Source organism: Ostrinia furnacalis, unplaced genomic scaffold (assembly GCF_004193835.3).
Source record: "Ostrinia furnacalis isolate ACB-3 unplaced genomic scaffold, ASM419383v2 OfSCF7680, whole genome shotgun sequence".
Lineage (NCBI taxonomy): Eukaryota > Metazoa > Arthropoda > Insecta > Lepidoptera > Crambidae > Ostrinia > Ostrinia furnacalis.
Genome location: NW_021137919.1, coordinates 94,795 through 111,232, shown reverse-complemented (window position 1 = coordinate 111,232; position 16,438 = coordinate 94,795). Strand labels below are relative to the sequence as shown.

Below are 16,438 nucleotides of genomic sequence, written 5' to 3'. Positions count from 1 at the left end.
CTTTAATTAGTCATGATTGTAAAGGTAGCTATGTTTACAGAATGTCCTAAGTTCGCCTTTAGCATTATAGACCTAGCAATAAGTAAGCCGCTTGGTAGCTATGCTACTGGATGTGAATGATACAAACAGGTTCATTCAGCACGATTCCCTTTTATCGTGCGTAAAAATAACAAAATAAAGAATCTTTTGTGTGTGTAAATATCGCTGAACACTTGCGAACAATATTTGCCACCATTAGTACCCATTCGTCATCCATTGATGAACATTGTGTGGCTGTTTGTTTTTATTAATTAATGCATTGTGTTAATTGTTATAATAATGACACATTGTGCAGTGAAACGACTGATAAAAAACGCCGGCATTAAGAAAACTTCGCTTTTTAGACAAGTAAGTAATGATTTTTTTTTTCAAACGGCTTTAATTTTAATAAAACGGAAATAATGATAAGGGACACTAGTCATTTACATCTAGAAACATCGCATAGTTTTTTATTTATTGCTATTTTATTGTGAAAATATAAAAACATTTTTGTAGCCTTTGCAGTACCTATTTTGCAAGTATTTACCGTTATAAAAAATATTTTCGAATGTTAAGTTATTGAGTTGCACCACCTACCTGTAACAGTAACAATAACAATATACCGGTGTTTTTTGTATGAAGTTTGACAGATTTTAAACGTTTGTCAGTTGGTGCAACCCAGCCTTAAATCCTTAATGCCCAGAGAGAGAAGACTCCCTCAATCCAAAAATCGTAGGTTCGATTCCTAGAATGAGCAGAGATGAGCCTAATCACCACAATGCCTAAACTAAAGCCGTTTAGTTTAGCTACGAGTAAAGATTTTCATCAATTAAAAATAAATCCGTCATGAACAAAATATAGACTTCTTGGCGGGAATGTGAAGCGTCTGTTAGCGGTTTTGTTTTATTTTCTAAGTTCGTGTTTGGACGACCATTAATGTGTAATAATGGTGGATTATTAACCATTAAGTATTCGTGAACGTGCATGAATGTGGGCAAGTGAAACAAAACAGTGCAGCGTGATTCTTCAGATTCTCTCAAGTAAGTAGTCCTTAAGAAGTCTCAATAAAGCAGCACAACTTTACTGAGACTCAAAGGGTGGGCAGGGGTATCATCTATCATCCTTCATTATATCATTAACCCAAGTCCCATCCCACTTGGTCCCATTTTGTAACTCGTCTCACTTAATACTTGAAAATGGCACAAATCAAGTCGACCTCGACGTGTATTGCCAACATCAAAAAAGAATAAGAAGAAGAAGAACAAAAATGGCAATACTCCAAAAATAATTTGCTACAAATTAATACACGTGCGAATCTACAATCTACACGTGATTTTTTGTGCCGAATCGATTTTGTGGCAATTCAACAATAACAATAACCAGGCCCGCCGCTAGCTGTTTCGTCGCCCTCGTGCAAAACCGATTATGCCGCCCTACGACTACCTACTTACTGAGTTTTGTTAAAAAAAAAAAAGCCTAAGTTAATTGATGTTTTCTCATTTTTCATGCTATGACATATTTTCTTAAACTTAATAGTCCAATCAATAGGTTTTTTTTTTCCTGCAAAAGGTGGAAAGTAAAATGTTTAAGGGCCGAACATTAATTATTTTTTACATTTAACGCTTCAATAGTTGACTATATGAGAAAAATGTCTTTGAGAAGTATAAAGACGATAAAATTTCAATTGTTTAAGTATTTTTATTTATTCTATACGTCGCGTAGATAAAAAGTTATATAAGGGAGAAAATTTTCATTTGCACAAAAATCATTGTAGTAGCCTCTTCATCCCTCTTGGGTAGAGGGACGGTGCACACGAGTGTGCGATAGCAGGGAGGGTTAGTGGTGGACGTTTCGTGTGCTACTCCCGCTCTAACCGCACTGGAGCAATGAAGGGTGCGGGAGCGACCCGCTCAATTTCCTCTCCCTTACCTAGATGGGCGCTTACCCGTTTTGATCGGGAGATGGCCAAGGAAGCTGCATTCGTATGCGATAGTCACGGACGGTGATATGGCGGCCAACCAATTAAGAAAATCGTTAATTGAGGTGTGTGATGTTAACATGTCTCGATCACGTTACCGCACACCTTGTCGTGCTGTCTACTGGTGGTCGGCTGAACTAGCTGAGCTGCGTTCACTCGTAGCTGGCGTAAACGTTCACGAGACCCGTCATATGGCTTGCCTTTATGAAATCGGAGCCGCCAAAGACCGAGCGAGGGCAGAAATGCTCGCAAGTTTGGACGACGATACTAACTGTGGGAGATTTTATGCTAGAAACCAACTACAGCCTATTGGTCCTCCACTGACTAAAGAGCAGGCTCTGCTAGACAAGGTTTTGCGAGCGCTCTTCCCGAACCAGTTTGCCTTTTTCGCTCTACCATCCATGATAGATTCCCGCAGTGTCAACTGATATGACTGGGTACAAAGCGGCGCCCTCCTCCCGGGCGTAGATGTTACACTCGTCACAGCCTGAGGGAGGGATTGTATGGACGCGGCCAATTTGGCGACCACTGCCAGCACTTAAATTGCCAAGCGCATCTGGAGACTGGAGTGTTTCTCCTAACGCCCATATTATTTTACCGTGGATGGAGTCAGGATAGAAGTTAAGGTTCAGAGCAATTGTCTGGGCCTGATAGTGGATAGCCGGTGTCAGTTTGACCCTCATTTTGCCATACTGTCATAGCGCCTGCTTAAGGCCGCGGATGCTTTATCGTGGGGGGGTTCGAGAGCCAAATGGCGGCTCTTTTACGCCAGCATTTTGAAAAGCATTGCGCTTTACGGGGCTCTCATATAGGTTGACATCCTCGACAGAAGTCGAGAGGCCCGTTCGAGAAGAGAGGTGGTCCGCCGCGTGGCTCGGAGGACGAGGCGCACGATACCCTCGCAGTGTGTGCGGCGTGGGCTCGAGGCGCTGGGCCGGGACCTCGTGCTGGCTAGCATAGTCAAAGCAATGCTGGACAGTAATGAGGCCTGGGCGGCCATAGCCTCCTTCTGCGAAAACGTCATGTTGCAAAATGAGTCCTCGGAGCGAGAGCACGAGGTCGAACCAAACGCGCCCTCACTCCGTCGGCGGCGGAGGGGTCAGAGGAGGGGACATTATGATCGCTTCCTGATTCCCCTCCACGATGATGGTCAGCGGCTGATAGTGTGGGGGTGCCCCCGCCTGCATTGCACACACCATCTCCTCCGTCAGACGGGAACAGCTGCGTGATCCCAGCTGTTCTGAGCGCCCTGAGCTTCTCTTCTCGGAAGCTCTGAGCGCCTGATTTGCCGCCCCCACGGGCGTGCCGCCCGCGTGCGGCGCACGCCTTGCACGCCCGCTTGCGGCGGCCCTGACAATAACCGTTTCAGGTGTGGCACATGTCAGCCGTATTCTTCAGTATCCTGAGCACGGGGATGCTGCAATATCCCACACCACAAACGTTACGCACAGAAGACAACAACAACACATCTCTATTAGGTTTGTTTTCAAGTAATTGTAGAGATTTAACAAAAAAACACATTAACCCTTAAATGCATGATTTTTAATTTAGTTATGAAAAAAATATTTCAATTAGATTTTTAGTCACAGATAGGGGGAAAAATAATAAAAAAAATCTAAGTACCTACGAAAAAAAAGTATATTTTTGAAAATTTACAGTATGTAGCCAAATGTCTACACCATGCGTTTATGCCATAAAATTGTTCGATATTAATAGTTCTATGGTTTGCTTATTTGGCTTTTCTTTTCAGCATGTTTGGCTCGCTATCTGAAAAGGAAATTGAGACAGCTCTTGCTGCTTTAAATGATGGTGCAGTCTCAGAAGATGATGAAAATTTAGATGAGGATAACATCGATTATTACCCAAACGTACTGGATTTATTGCATGAGTCCATAGATCATAATCTACCCTTGGAACATAACGAAGACCCTCCCATAGTATGATGAGGAGCACATATTAGATGGTGTTTCCTTAGCGGAACCTGTGGCGGGTACCTACTTCATCTGCACAATCAAGTTCAGGTATTCCAGGAATTGCAGCTTTGAGGTCACGTAGCCGGGAGATGATTTGGAAAAAAATAAATTTACCACCATGGGACGATGATCGCATTGCTTTTTTAGGGGATTCGGAACTGCCCACAGAAATATCTGACCTGGAGGAGCCATTTCAGTTCTTTGTCAAGTTCATAAACGATGACATTGTTTCGAAAATTGTAGACGAAACGAATTTATGCATTACTCAAAAAGGGTTTAGTTCAAATAATCGTGTCAGTTCTATTGAGATTCGTCTCAATAGAACACGAAACACCATCTGATTTAATATTATGCTCCTCTTCATAAACTACTAGGGAGGATCTTCGTTGTGTTCCAAGGGTAGATTATGATCTATGGACTCCTCATCCAGATCATGCAATAAATCCCGTACGTTTGGGTAATTAATGATCGATGTTATCATCATCTAAATTTTCATCATCTTCTGAGACTGCTCCATCATTTAAAGCAGCAAGAGCTGTCTCAATTTCCTTTTCAATTAGCGAGCCAAACATGCTGAAAAGAAAAGCCAAATAAGCAAACCATAGAACAATTCCTATCGAACAATTTTATGGTATAAACGCATGGTGTAGACATTTGGCTACATACACAAAAACCAAGTCGAAGGTACATTCGGGATAGATTACCAAAAAAATAAGTTATAATAATGAATTCTTACATTGTTTCTAACACGTATGTATTTTTTTCCAATCGTTTTAGCAATTAATTCTCACTGAATCCGAAATCCAAATACCACAAATTTTAACACTACCAATTTTTTCTCCTTCGCGATCGCTACGTCAAATATCGGTTAATTTTTTTTCAAATCTACCTCCATTTGCGGTTTTTTTATTTTTATTTGGATGTTTTCTATGATATTAGCGTACATTCAGAAACGCTTGTAAAATGTGTTACTTGCTATAATTAAAAAAGTACTTCGTAGACATATGGCAACACTATGCATTTAAGGGTTAAAGCCGTTTGCAAACTAAGATCTAAGTTACAAACAGGTCAAGTTAAGTGCGCACCTGGCTGGAATGCGCCTCGTCCTCGCACATCTCCTCACGTTCGCTCCGGCGTGTCCGTCCGTGGGTGGATACCAGAGCGTCGAGGTAACGTCACGGCAGCTAGGTGCTCAGTTTACTTGACAGTTGACAGGGTTGTGACCTAAGCTAGTGTTTGCAGTCTACACACAACTAAGGAAAACTGCCTCAGCTATGCGAGCTAAGCTAAGCTAATTTAGCTTAGCTCTTGGTATGCAACCGGCTTAATTTTGGGCCTTCCTTTTTGTCCAGTTATGGGCATCATTTGGCTAAAGATCTGCCGGGCTAGGATGCGGGCCGTGATAAAATCTTATCGATGATTTTTAATGACAAACGTATGGGCTTATCGCGTTAAATCGATAAAATGGCGCGATAAAAGCTTATCGCGGCGCGCATTCTAGGCCTACTAGTCTACTATATAATCTTTGGCTTACGTAGGATAATCACGCTGCTGGTTGCACGCGTGCTAAAATCCGCATTACAGGAAAAGGCACTAATAACCGTCTTCACAATCAACTCCAAATTTTTAAGAAACCCCTTTGAAAACAAAATCCGGTTATGTGTTACCATACGGCTCACTTTAAAATTAGGGATTGATGGTCAAGACATCTTAAAGTAACACAAGGAAATTAATTTGTTTACTTACAGGGTACTATAGTATAGCCACCGTAGCCGGCACTGTTGCTTCATCCATCTTGATGGACCAAGTGGGCAGAAGACTGACCTTCATCCTGGGAACATTGCCGGGGATCTTCAGCTGCATCACGATCGCCTTCCCAGATGCCTCCAGGGTCAACACCATAAGAGCCACACTGAGTGGGCTTTTGTCAGGGTACACAGTTATCTTAGGTATGTATTTATCATCTTTGACTTTAATCTCTTATAGAATCTTTTCGCGACCATCGATTTACCATCTTGGCCTTCACTGGTTATGTTTTTATTGGTGGTCAAGCTGTAGATCCTGACTACACAGCTCCAGCCTAAAACATCATGCACTGATTCAAGCATTTTGGGCGTCATTTCCTGCAAATTTCAACCTTTATCCTATTTTTAGGGACAGTCATAATCAGCGAATACACATCACCGAAATACAGAGCAGTGTTCCTGAATCTCATAACAGCATCTATGAACATTGGAACCACGGTGGGTCATATCCTGCGCCCAAATTACCAGATTTTGTGGACTGCTTTATTCCTGAAAATATTATCCTTTGGGATCTGTATGACTTGGCCAGAAAGCCCGTACTGGCTGGCGTTGAAAGATCATGAAGAAAATACGACAGGAGATCATAATTTGATCTTCATTGAGGGTAGAAAAGAGCTGAAGACCACTTCAAAGAACGCTTTGATGAAGATACGAAACAACTTAACTATTGGAATGGTAGTGAACATAATAAAGAAGTATTCCAGCAAAGAATTCCTAAGACCGATAACTGTAGTCGTTTTTGGGATAATCCTCATGGAATCATCAGGGAAGAATTGGGCACCAGCATCATTGATAGAAACGACGACAATGTTAAAAGTAAACTACAATACACATCAAATAAATTCTAGCATTATAATCTCTGTCATGTCAATAGTCGCATTGTTTTTTGTTCCCATTTTAGGACATAGAACTCAATTGTTGATTACAGGGTGCCTTTCCGCTGCTACTTTACTGCTAACTAGTGTATGTGTGTTTTTAATGAATAACAATTATGTTGGCGTTAAAAACACATGGTTAAGTTCATTATTTATTTTGCAGTTAATGTTTTCTAACTCAGGAAGCACATCGATCCCTTTAGCATTGATAGGGGAGGTTTTCCATATGCATTTTAAAGCAGCTGGGACTTTATTATCAGGGGTGTTAATATCTGTTTCTTCATTATTAGTAATAAAATCTACTCCATATTTATTATCAGTGGTACACTTGGAGGGAGTTTTAATAATATTCGCGACAATAATGATAGTTTCGCTTTTAGTGATGTACGTAATTTTACCTGAGACTAAAAATAAAACGTTGTCAGAGATAGAAAACTGTTTTAGCAATTGTTCTAATGAAAATCAAAGATATGATCGAGAATTACAGTTTATCGTAAATAGAAAGGCTAAAATTCCTTTTTTATAACGTCAACTGAACCTGTGTAACCTAGTTTTTAGTTTTTTTATATAATTTGCATTATTAAACAAATTGAATGTTGTTACGTATTAATTAGTAAGCAAAGTAAATAAAGCAGTATTTTTATGCATTGTATAAGTAAAATATAATGTTACATTAACATAGTAGATAAGATGCTTTTTTATAGATGTGTTTTTGTACTTTTAAAACAATTTACGGCTGTTTTGTTTGTTTTGTCTTTATTTTTTAATTCTTTGTACTTTTCAGAGTATTTTCTGTTCGCAAATACTGGCAACAAAACAATAAAATAAGTTTTACGCGTATTATACACTGATTAAAAATACATTTAACCTAGTGTTCATCACGCGTGTATCTTTTTATAAGTTCACTTATTATTATTTGGATTAATATTTGCGCCAATAGAATTCTATATTACATTAAGACCCAGTAAGAACGCTAAACTTAATGACCCCTAAAGAGTTTCAAAATCAAAAATATTTATTCAGTTTAGACCACAAGTGGCACTTATGAACGTCAATAGAAAATAAAAATACTGGATGCTTTCCGAGTCAGAAGTCAAAGTAAACGTAACCCGCATCATAATATGGCAACATTGTTAGCCTTTATACATTTTGTATTGATGACATCTGACCGTGCACGAGCAAAGATCGCAAACCGCTTCGTTGACAGATTGCCTTGTCACGACGGATGAAAGATTGTAATTGCCAGGACCGACAATGTTGTTCATACGTGATGCGGGCGTGTGCGTTACCTCAGCGACATGGTGACGCTAATCAAGATGTGCATATGTGGAAAAATTAGTGCCTTATATCCTGTAAATGTGCCGAGAATTTAGAATTTGTGCCCAATAAAGTTTAGGAGTAATTGGAGAAAATAAGATTCCGCTGCAGTAATGCTTGAAAACATTACCGCAGCGGCATGATTTTTACCTATTAGGCTTAGCTACATTTAAAGTATCTCAAAAGGTAGCTTATATTTTGTGCCTTTCCATGGTCAAGCAGCGACATTTGTGCCCCTGTAGTTTTTCAGTAATTTCAAATGCCGCTGCGGTAACGTTTCGCAGATTGACACTAATAAGATGCTAACTGCTAACAAAAATCGTTTCTGTCCATCAAATCGTTCCGAAGATATGGAAATGAGAACTGAGGGTTTTAGATATCTGGTAAAAGAAATAAAACGCACATAGAGTGGATACGTCTAGAAAACTCTTTCCTCAGTCACAACAATATACATTCACCATAATTCATAATTTACAATATATTTATTACGCGAACTCCCATACATGCGCGGGCGTCGCACCGTCAATACGTTGCTAAGTGTATTATGATTGCTATTGACATTGCATTAGTGCCTTTTTCCTGTGACGCGGATTTCGGCACGCATGCGTATTTAATCAGCATTTCATTATTTCATACATGTTTTTCCTATTACGCGGGCTACATGATACCAACACTATTCGATATTGACTGCGTTAAAAACTTAATGAAGATTTTAGTTCTTCGAAGTCTCCGCTAAGGGCGCCGTACAATCTGTCATACATTTAATGTCACTTTTTTACGCCGTCGATAGCGAATACTTTTGAAGTAAACTCACACTAGGCCCCCAGATCCGCACGAGTGCCGAAATCATAGGAAAAAGGCTCTCAGTGTCCAATATTTTATTGCAAGAATTTCATATAAAAATGTGATATTAAGTGCATACTATAAACGAACGTATTGACGACCAGACGTCCTTTACCTTCAATATTGAAGGCTTTATTTAATATAGACTTTACTTAAGCAAAAAGGCGCTTGGTTTTAAATCTACGTAGTGCTAGAAAACAATGGTTGTTAATAAATTAATAACACTTGTTGATATCGTTGTTTTCGGTTTAGGAGCAGCATTTTGGTGTTCAATGTAATTTTTAACTTAATGAAACTAAATTATCTATAATTTGAAGGTTCATAATGTTGGAATCGTATTCACTACGAGAATAAATGCCTCACAACATGTTTCCGGAAATTCCATATCTGTATTTTGATGAATGGGAGTCTGTATTTGGAGACTTAGAATATGTTGTGAGAGGAAATACAGCAGAATCCTACTATAAACAAATAACCTAAGTATGGGAATGTTCCGGAAGCAATATAGTTGTCCAACACTGAATAATAGCGTAGTTGCAAGAAGTGAAAAGCACCCGTATTTCCGCGAGATTGGTCGTACATCGCGCACTTGGAATAATTACCGTACCGGCACCGGCTCAAGGCTCAAGGTCACCCAAAGGGCGATGGAGCGGGCTATACTCGGAGTTTCCCTGCGTGATCGAATCAGAAATAAGGAGATCCGCAGGAGAACCAAAGTAACCGACATAGCTCGCAGAATTGCTAAATAAATAAATCTTTGGACAATTTCACACAGCGCCAGCTAGCCCCAAAGTAAGCAACTTAATGCTTGTGTTATGGGTGCTAGCTTAACGGATATACTACTTATATACTTTTTTTTTTTAAATACATAAATATATTATTATACATAGTCACACCCAGACCCGTCACAGAAATTAAAATTCATCATTTCAATTTCTGCCCGGCCGGGAATCGAACCCGGGACCTCTCGGCATAGTAGTCCGTTCTGAACCACTACACCAAACGGCCGGCTAAAATCAAGTGGCAGTGGGCGGGGCATTCGTAGAGACGATGGCCGTTGGGGCAGGAAAGTCCTCGAGTGGCGACCACGGGCTGGAAGACGTAGCATGGGCAGGCCTCCTACTAGGTGGACCGAAGATCTGGTAAAGGTCGCGGGAAGAGCCTGGATGCGGGCAGCGCAGGACCGTTCATTATGGAAAACCTTGGGGGAGGCCTTTGTCCAGCAGTGGACGTCATTTGGCTGAAACGACGACCGGCACTGGCAAACGGTATTCAAGACGGCTTCGATAGGAATCGGTCAGAACTGCATGGAGAGACTAAAGGGGGCAGAAAAGTACTCCACCATGGAAGTTCTCGATGCGAATGCTGCTAATCCATGAAGAGTTGTGGGACTGCGTAGAAGCGGTGGCCAACGAAGACAACAAGAAGAAGGATGATAAGGTCTTAGCGCGCATCGCGCAGTCCGTGGCGCCGAGTATAATGAGCAAGTTTCCATTTTTTTTTCTTTTAATAAAACTTGAAAATATAAGTAAAAAGAAAGTATCTTCGAGCCGTGTGGTGACGGCAGAGTAGAATACATTTGTCACCAACCCCTACTCTTCCCGCGGGTGTCGTAAGAGGCGACTTAGGTACTACACATCAAACAGAGAATGGGCAGCGGCGCTCTCTGAAAAACATCAATCTTTTAAACTGCGATCTCCAACCCGCCTGCCAAGCGTGGAGATTATGGCAAAACCCTCCACTATAGTGGAGGAGGCTCATAGTCCAGCAGTGGACTGTAAAGGGCTGTTGATGATGATGATGATCTTCCTGCACATTTATGTACAATTTAATGCTGTTGAAACATTGTTAAACAAATAAAATAAAATAAAATAAATAAATAAAACTAATAACAATAATTGTGAAAGAATCATGAAAATATCTCTACAAATACAAAAGTTACAGGGCCCTAAAGTTGCGCATAGCAAAATTCGCGCCATTTTGATTCGAAGTAGTCACGAACAGTCATTCGAAGTAAAAACAGTAAATCACCCCTGGTCCAGTGCTGTTGACGGACCATTTTTTTTTAAATCTAGTAGTTTTTAAATTTTTAGCCAGGATCACTCAAGATTATTTCTTAGTAAAATTGTGTAACGTTTTTTGACATATCCAAGACCTGACCATATTTAAAAAGAAAAAGAAGACTGACATTATAGTGTTATTCTCGACAATGCGTTAGGGGTGGTAAGCATTGTGATTGACTATATTTTAATCCCATTCAGTGAAATCTAATGTTTTCAAAATCACGAAACTTGTCCATTCCGCATAGGTATACGCACTGCCAAAAGTGCCCACGAAGCGTGGACAATACTACAGAAAACGTATGAGAGACGTGGACTGAGCAGGAGATTGGGTTTGCTGCGGAGTCTGTTTAATAAATTATTATCTGATTGTAGCTCAATGGAAGTTTACCTGAACAAAATAAAAGAAATTTCACATCAACTAGGTGAAATTGAATCGCCGCTGGACGACGAACTCGATGCGGTGATCATACTGAGTGGATGGCGATTGAGCTTTCAATTGAATTCAATTGAAAATTCCAAGCTATCTAAGGAAGCCATCTCAGCTAAATTACTTCAGGAAACCCAAAGACGGGAAGAGAAAACTGAAGAAACAGCACTGATTATACAGAAGAACCCAAAGTGGACACATGCAGCGGAAAAAAGGTGTCCAAAAGGAGTTCAACGTCCAAAGAGCAGACCTCCGAGAACGAGCCAACGATCCAAACACCTACGACATTGATAGGAGAGCGCTACTGTTAATAATGGATTATTAATTCCGGTTTTCGCCACGTTGGACAACAGGACAATCCGATCAAGTTAACTGCGCACCAGGCCGTGACGTCACATCAACGCTCTAGTACTGACGGGGCGAGCGCGGAGACGTGTGCGTAAAGCTTCAACCAAACCAACGCGTGCAGATCGCCATCGCCGACGCGATCATAGGCTAATGACAGATCGCGCGTCCTGTTATTGGCCTATGATCGCGTCGGCGATGGCGATATGCACTCGTTGGTTTGGTTGAAGCTTAAGTGGGAGGGTAAGTCGCATTCCAGCGAGGTGAGCAGTAAGCTCGATCGGTTTGTTTGTAATTATGACATTGACAGGAGGGCGCTACTATCAATACAGCCCCCTAGACAAAACGCACTTTTTGATCGAATCGAAAATCGAATCCGTCAAAACTCCAACCAAAATAGGGGCTTTTCGACCACTTTTCGACTGGTTTGCGATTATAATTTGCACTTTGTCTAGACCCACAGGGTTATGAGTTCGGATTTTTTTGCCATTTGACGTTTCAGAATCGTTTATATCGTCGTTTATCGCTTAATGTCAACTTGACACGTATGACATCGACTTTTTCATAGACATAGGCGTTGTCGGGAGACATTTAGTCCCCTAGTGAATACGGAGCTTTAAAGCAGATTGTAAAATGTAATGTTAAACGACAAGCACAAAATGCAAAATGCTGGTCTTAAACCGAAAACGAAAACAATTTGTGGTTACTCATTGATAAACAGTTGTCGAATGACGTCCATGTCTTAGCTTAGCCGAAGGAGTGTAAAAATAATTCAACCCCTTCACCAGTAGGCCTAGGATGAGCGCCGCGATAAGCGTTTATCACGCCATCTTATCGATTTACGCGATAAGTCCATACATTTGTCTTCTAAAATCATCGATAAAATTTTATCACGGCGCGCATCCTAGCCCGGCAGGACTAAACGCTACAAAATTTAAACAATTGGAGTAGAATAAAAATATTTTTGCTACAACTGACCAATACACCCAATGGATTTGAATCTTATTGTAAAAATATAGAGCTCTAAATTCATTGAGGATTAACGTTCTGTTCATACAACTGTTTTACAAAAAGATCATGATATGAAATGATACAAAAATAGAGCGCACTCTACACGTAGAAACCTTATCTAAATAATTTGTGATTTTCACATCGAAAACTCACCCTGTATAGATATGAGAAATCATATTATTTAGGTGGGGCAGAAGCAAAACTGTTTATTATAAATTCCTATAGATTTTTTACCTTTGAGGTTAAATACTTATGAATATCGAAAATAAGATTTTTTAAACCAAAATGTAATAATATCTAATAGTATTGTCAAATATGATATACGAATTTATTTGATGAATTTAAAGCTAATGTGTATTACATTCTACTTAATGTAGGGAAATAAATTGTCAAATAAAAAACTTTTTAAGTAGTCCAACAAATCACATCAAAATTATATTTTTGTCAAGTTAACTTGATTTCTTTATTTGCTATTTTTATTATATGTCAGATATATTTTGCACCTGCCCCAATACAACAAATTAACAGCAAGAAACTCATACTTACGTACACTAATACTAAAAAAACATAACAAACCATGTGAAAGCACAACACATCCAACCTATATATTTACCGCTATTTAATATTTACACATATATGATTCGGTGGTGAGTTTTATGATCAGAAAGTATTAAAAAATCATTTTTTTATGTCTTTTTTTAAGTAATTTTTCCAATAGAAAAACGTGAAACGAATATAACTTTCCTAATACGAATAGAAATATGAAAGAAAATATTAAGATAGTACATTTTTATACATATATCGTCCGTCCCGTCTATAAAGATGATTTTATCACATCAATTAGAAAACTAATTACTAAATTAATTAACTATCAGATCTCTTACACAAAATAAAGCATGCCTTACATGACACAGGTGGATCAAATATAAAAATGTGTAGAAAAAAACGTATGTACGTAATGTACGGTTCGCAAAAAAATATTAGAAAAAATGCAGTTTCCTTTGTCATGTAAAACAGTCTTATAATAAATTTATAATAGCCGTCCAATAATAATAATAATGCCTGGATACACAAATGTATTCAAGTGGCTTTAATCTTTAGAAAGAGATACGCATCGGCGTAAAGTGTCATTATCAGTTTAATGACATTAATACGGCCTGTGTAGCACTTTTACATAAAATTTAATGAATACCTTTTATCGGTTACGTTCCCGAAAAAGTACAAAGTGGCAACAAAAAAATGTCAAAATGAATAAACTTACTACTATTGTATGACTGTTGACTGTGTCGCACTACTTCACGTTAGAAATTGTTGGATAATCTTGAAAATTTTAGTTGAATGAGATCATTTGCATTGTAGTACATATTCATAATATATCATTTATTTATTGCACAAAAATAAACCTTATACAAACTTTTACATAAACTTTTTAGTCAGAAAATTGCTACAGCTACTTTTTTCACCAATTCATAAAATTATGCAATTTCACCAACGTCAAGTAGTGCGTGGTGAAGCGATGTACTTATTTATGCATCGCGTATATGCTGACCGTACCGGATTCCATAGTGTAAAGACGCGTTCGCATAAACGAGAGGTCAAAAATACAGGTCTGTACAAAAATACAGATGGACTTATTACACAAGAATAACTAATTTTATAATCTATGGTTACGATCTTCTCTCAATTTTTAATGAAGATTAAACTGACTGACGAAATGATTCATGTTTTTATTTACATGTGAATTTAAGTCTAAAAGGCCAAGGTAAGATTATGATTAGTTTAATACTAAATGTCAAAATGTGTGGGATTTATTGAATGTCAAATTCAAAATATTATTACCCTGTGGGGAGAAAGTCATGATTTTCGATGTCAAATGAAATTATTAATTAAAATGTCATATTGAAAAGTACAGTATTAAATTGATCTAAAACAAGCATTTCTAAGCTGCATATAAAAAGGGACCGGGTTCCAGTACCATAGACAGATGGGAACGCGTCTATCCACAGACAAAACAAAACCGCTACAACACACATTGGTCCGTGCTAGCACATATATAAAATATACAATGGCCGGCCGTTTTGATGGCGTACCAAATTACTGTCTGAGGTCCGATTCTAACGTAATTTAGACATTAATTAACACTAATTACATGCTTCTATTGAAGCATGGTTGTTATAATAACACTTATCTGCCTCAAGCGACAAAATAAAAAGTAACAGAAGACATTCACCATGTACTTCAAAATCATAAAATCAAAATCAAAAGTATTTATTCAGTTTAGACCACAAGTGGCACTTATGAACGTCAAAATTATTATAGAAAATAATAAGAAAGAAAAGTTAGCCCTTATGGGGCACTTCACATGTCTCCTTATCTTTTGGGACCTACCAGCGCTTCGAGACAAACATATGGCAAGTGCTGAGAATAAACTTAACTTTATTTCGCATACGCACACAGATGCGTCTCAATCGGGCGGCATTCGCGCACGCACTGGTTTAGACTGGTTTGCGATAATTTACGATTTATGTCCGTGAGCGTTGTCTATGTGCGTTGCCTGAGCGCACTTTGTATGTAGATTTTCTTCTGCTTCTATTTTGTGCTCAAGCTCTCTATAAAAATTAAAGCAATAACTGGGGATAGTATCAAATATAATTAGAAACAGCTAGAATCGGTCCCCAAAGAGTTTGCGTAGCCATCAAAATGGCCGCCGCCACTCGTCTGTCCACCTAAACTAGGCTACTCTAATACATTTACAATACGTTACGCTACGTTCAATATATCATCTTGTGTATTTTGAGGATTTTGCCTAGACGCTGCTTCGCCGTCTTCATACCCTTTTTCAGTCTTAGATCTGTTGGAAGAAAAGAAAATTGATAATTTATTAGTCAAAATGCTAAACACTGCAATTTATTATAATTTAACTTGAAAGAATCGAACTGCCTAAGGTAGGAATCAAATCCACGACCTTTCGCTAGCTACTTAGACACTGGATAAAGAAGTGACCTTTTTCTGGGCGGGGTAATGGTTTTCGTATTTCGTTTGTAAAGAATACAAGTTTTCTTGCAAGTGTCAGTTAAATAGAACGTCATCATCATTCATGACGTAGGCAGCAGGCTTTTGTTTATTGTTCTAATAAGACAAATGACTGTTGTAAGTACTCACTCTTGTTATTTGGCGTGTTTTGTACAGGCGGCGGCGGCCGTCTGCTCTTTGTTGCTATCACTGCCCTCTTTGCATTCTGGAATAAAGAATTCTGTTTATAAAGTATGAAGATTACGTTTATCTATCTAAAGTCTAGCGTAATTTCAAGAATTGCAATATATGAATGAAATCTTATGAAACAATGCTATAAAAAACAACCAAAAGATTCGACATAGACGGGAAACTCGACGAGCGTGCCACAGTCCATTATAAGAAGCCGGATATTTTTTTAGGCTGGGAAGGCTAAAAAGTAAGTACAATCCTACTAGAGGAGCAATGAACTGGTCCGTGAAGGTTGTAGTCAATCCATTGGGCAGCTACAGTTGAGAGCAGCGTTAGGCGATAGCGTTAAAACAATGAACATCTCACCACTAGCGCGGGCGCGGGCGGCGGCGGCGCGGACGCGGCGGCGTGCAGTGCGGCGCGCACGCACTCGCGCCGCACGCCCGCGCGCGCCGGCCCGCGACTGCGCGGCGTCACGCGGCCCACGCGCGCGCGCGGCGACCAGCACTCGTCCCTGGGTGGAAGGAATAAGGGTTATAAGGGCTTTTTCATATTGTGAGACCAAACTACTTCAAAAAT

The 16,438-nt window shown here is 39.3% G+C and overlaps 2 protein-coding genes across 3 annotated transcripts in view; one reads left to right on the top strand and one right to left on the bottom strand.

Moving 5' to 3' along the window:
- The first annotated feature begins 253 nt into the window (after positions 1-253).
- On the top strand, positions 254-7,326 carry LOC114365926 (sugar transporter ERD6-like 14). Of its 2 annotated transcripts, XM_028322648.1 has the most exons (4): positions 254-387; positions 3,366-3,474; positions 5,718-5,918; positions 6,124-7,321. In XM_028322648.1, the coding sequence occupies exons 1-4, from the start codon at positions 319-321 to the stop codon at positions 7,173-7,175; spliced, it is 1,431 nt and encodes a 476-aa protein (XP_028178449.1). In that variant the 5' UTR covers positions 254-318; the 3' UTR covers positions 7,176-7,321. The 2 variants fall into 2 exon arrangements, with proteins under 2 accessions (XP_028178449.1, XP_028178450.1); XM_028322649.1 differs by lacking the exon at positions 3,366-3,474 and having other exon boundaries at positions 322-387; positions 6,124-7,326.
- Positions 7,327-15,012: 7,686 nt separating this feature from the next.
- The window catches only part of LOC114365917 (lysine-specific demethylase phf2), a 37,491-nt gene continuing 36,065 nt past the window's right edge, over positions 15,013-16,438 (bottom strand). The window contains exons 21-23 of the mRNA XM_028322634.1: positions 16,226-16,373; positions 15,818-15,893; positions 15,013-15,506 (exon numbers count right to left, since the gene is read on the bottom strand). Coding sequence (XP_028178435.1) covers positions 15,427-15,506; positions 15,818-15,893; positions 16,226-16,373 — 304 coding nt within the window. The 3' untranslated portion in view covers positions 15,013-15,426. The remainder of the gene's footprint in view (positions 15,507-15,817; positions 15,894-16,225; positions 16,374-16,438) is intronic.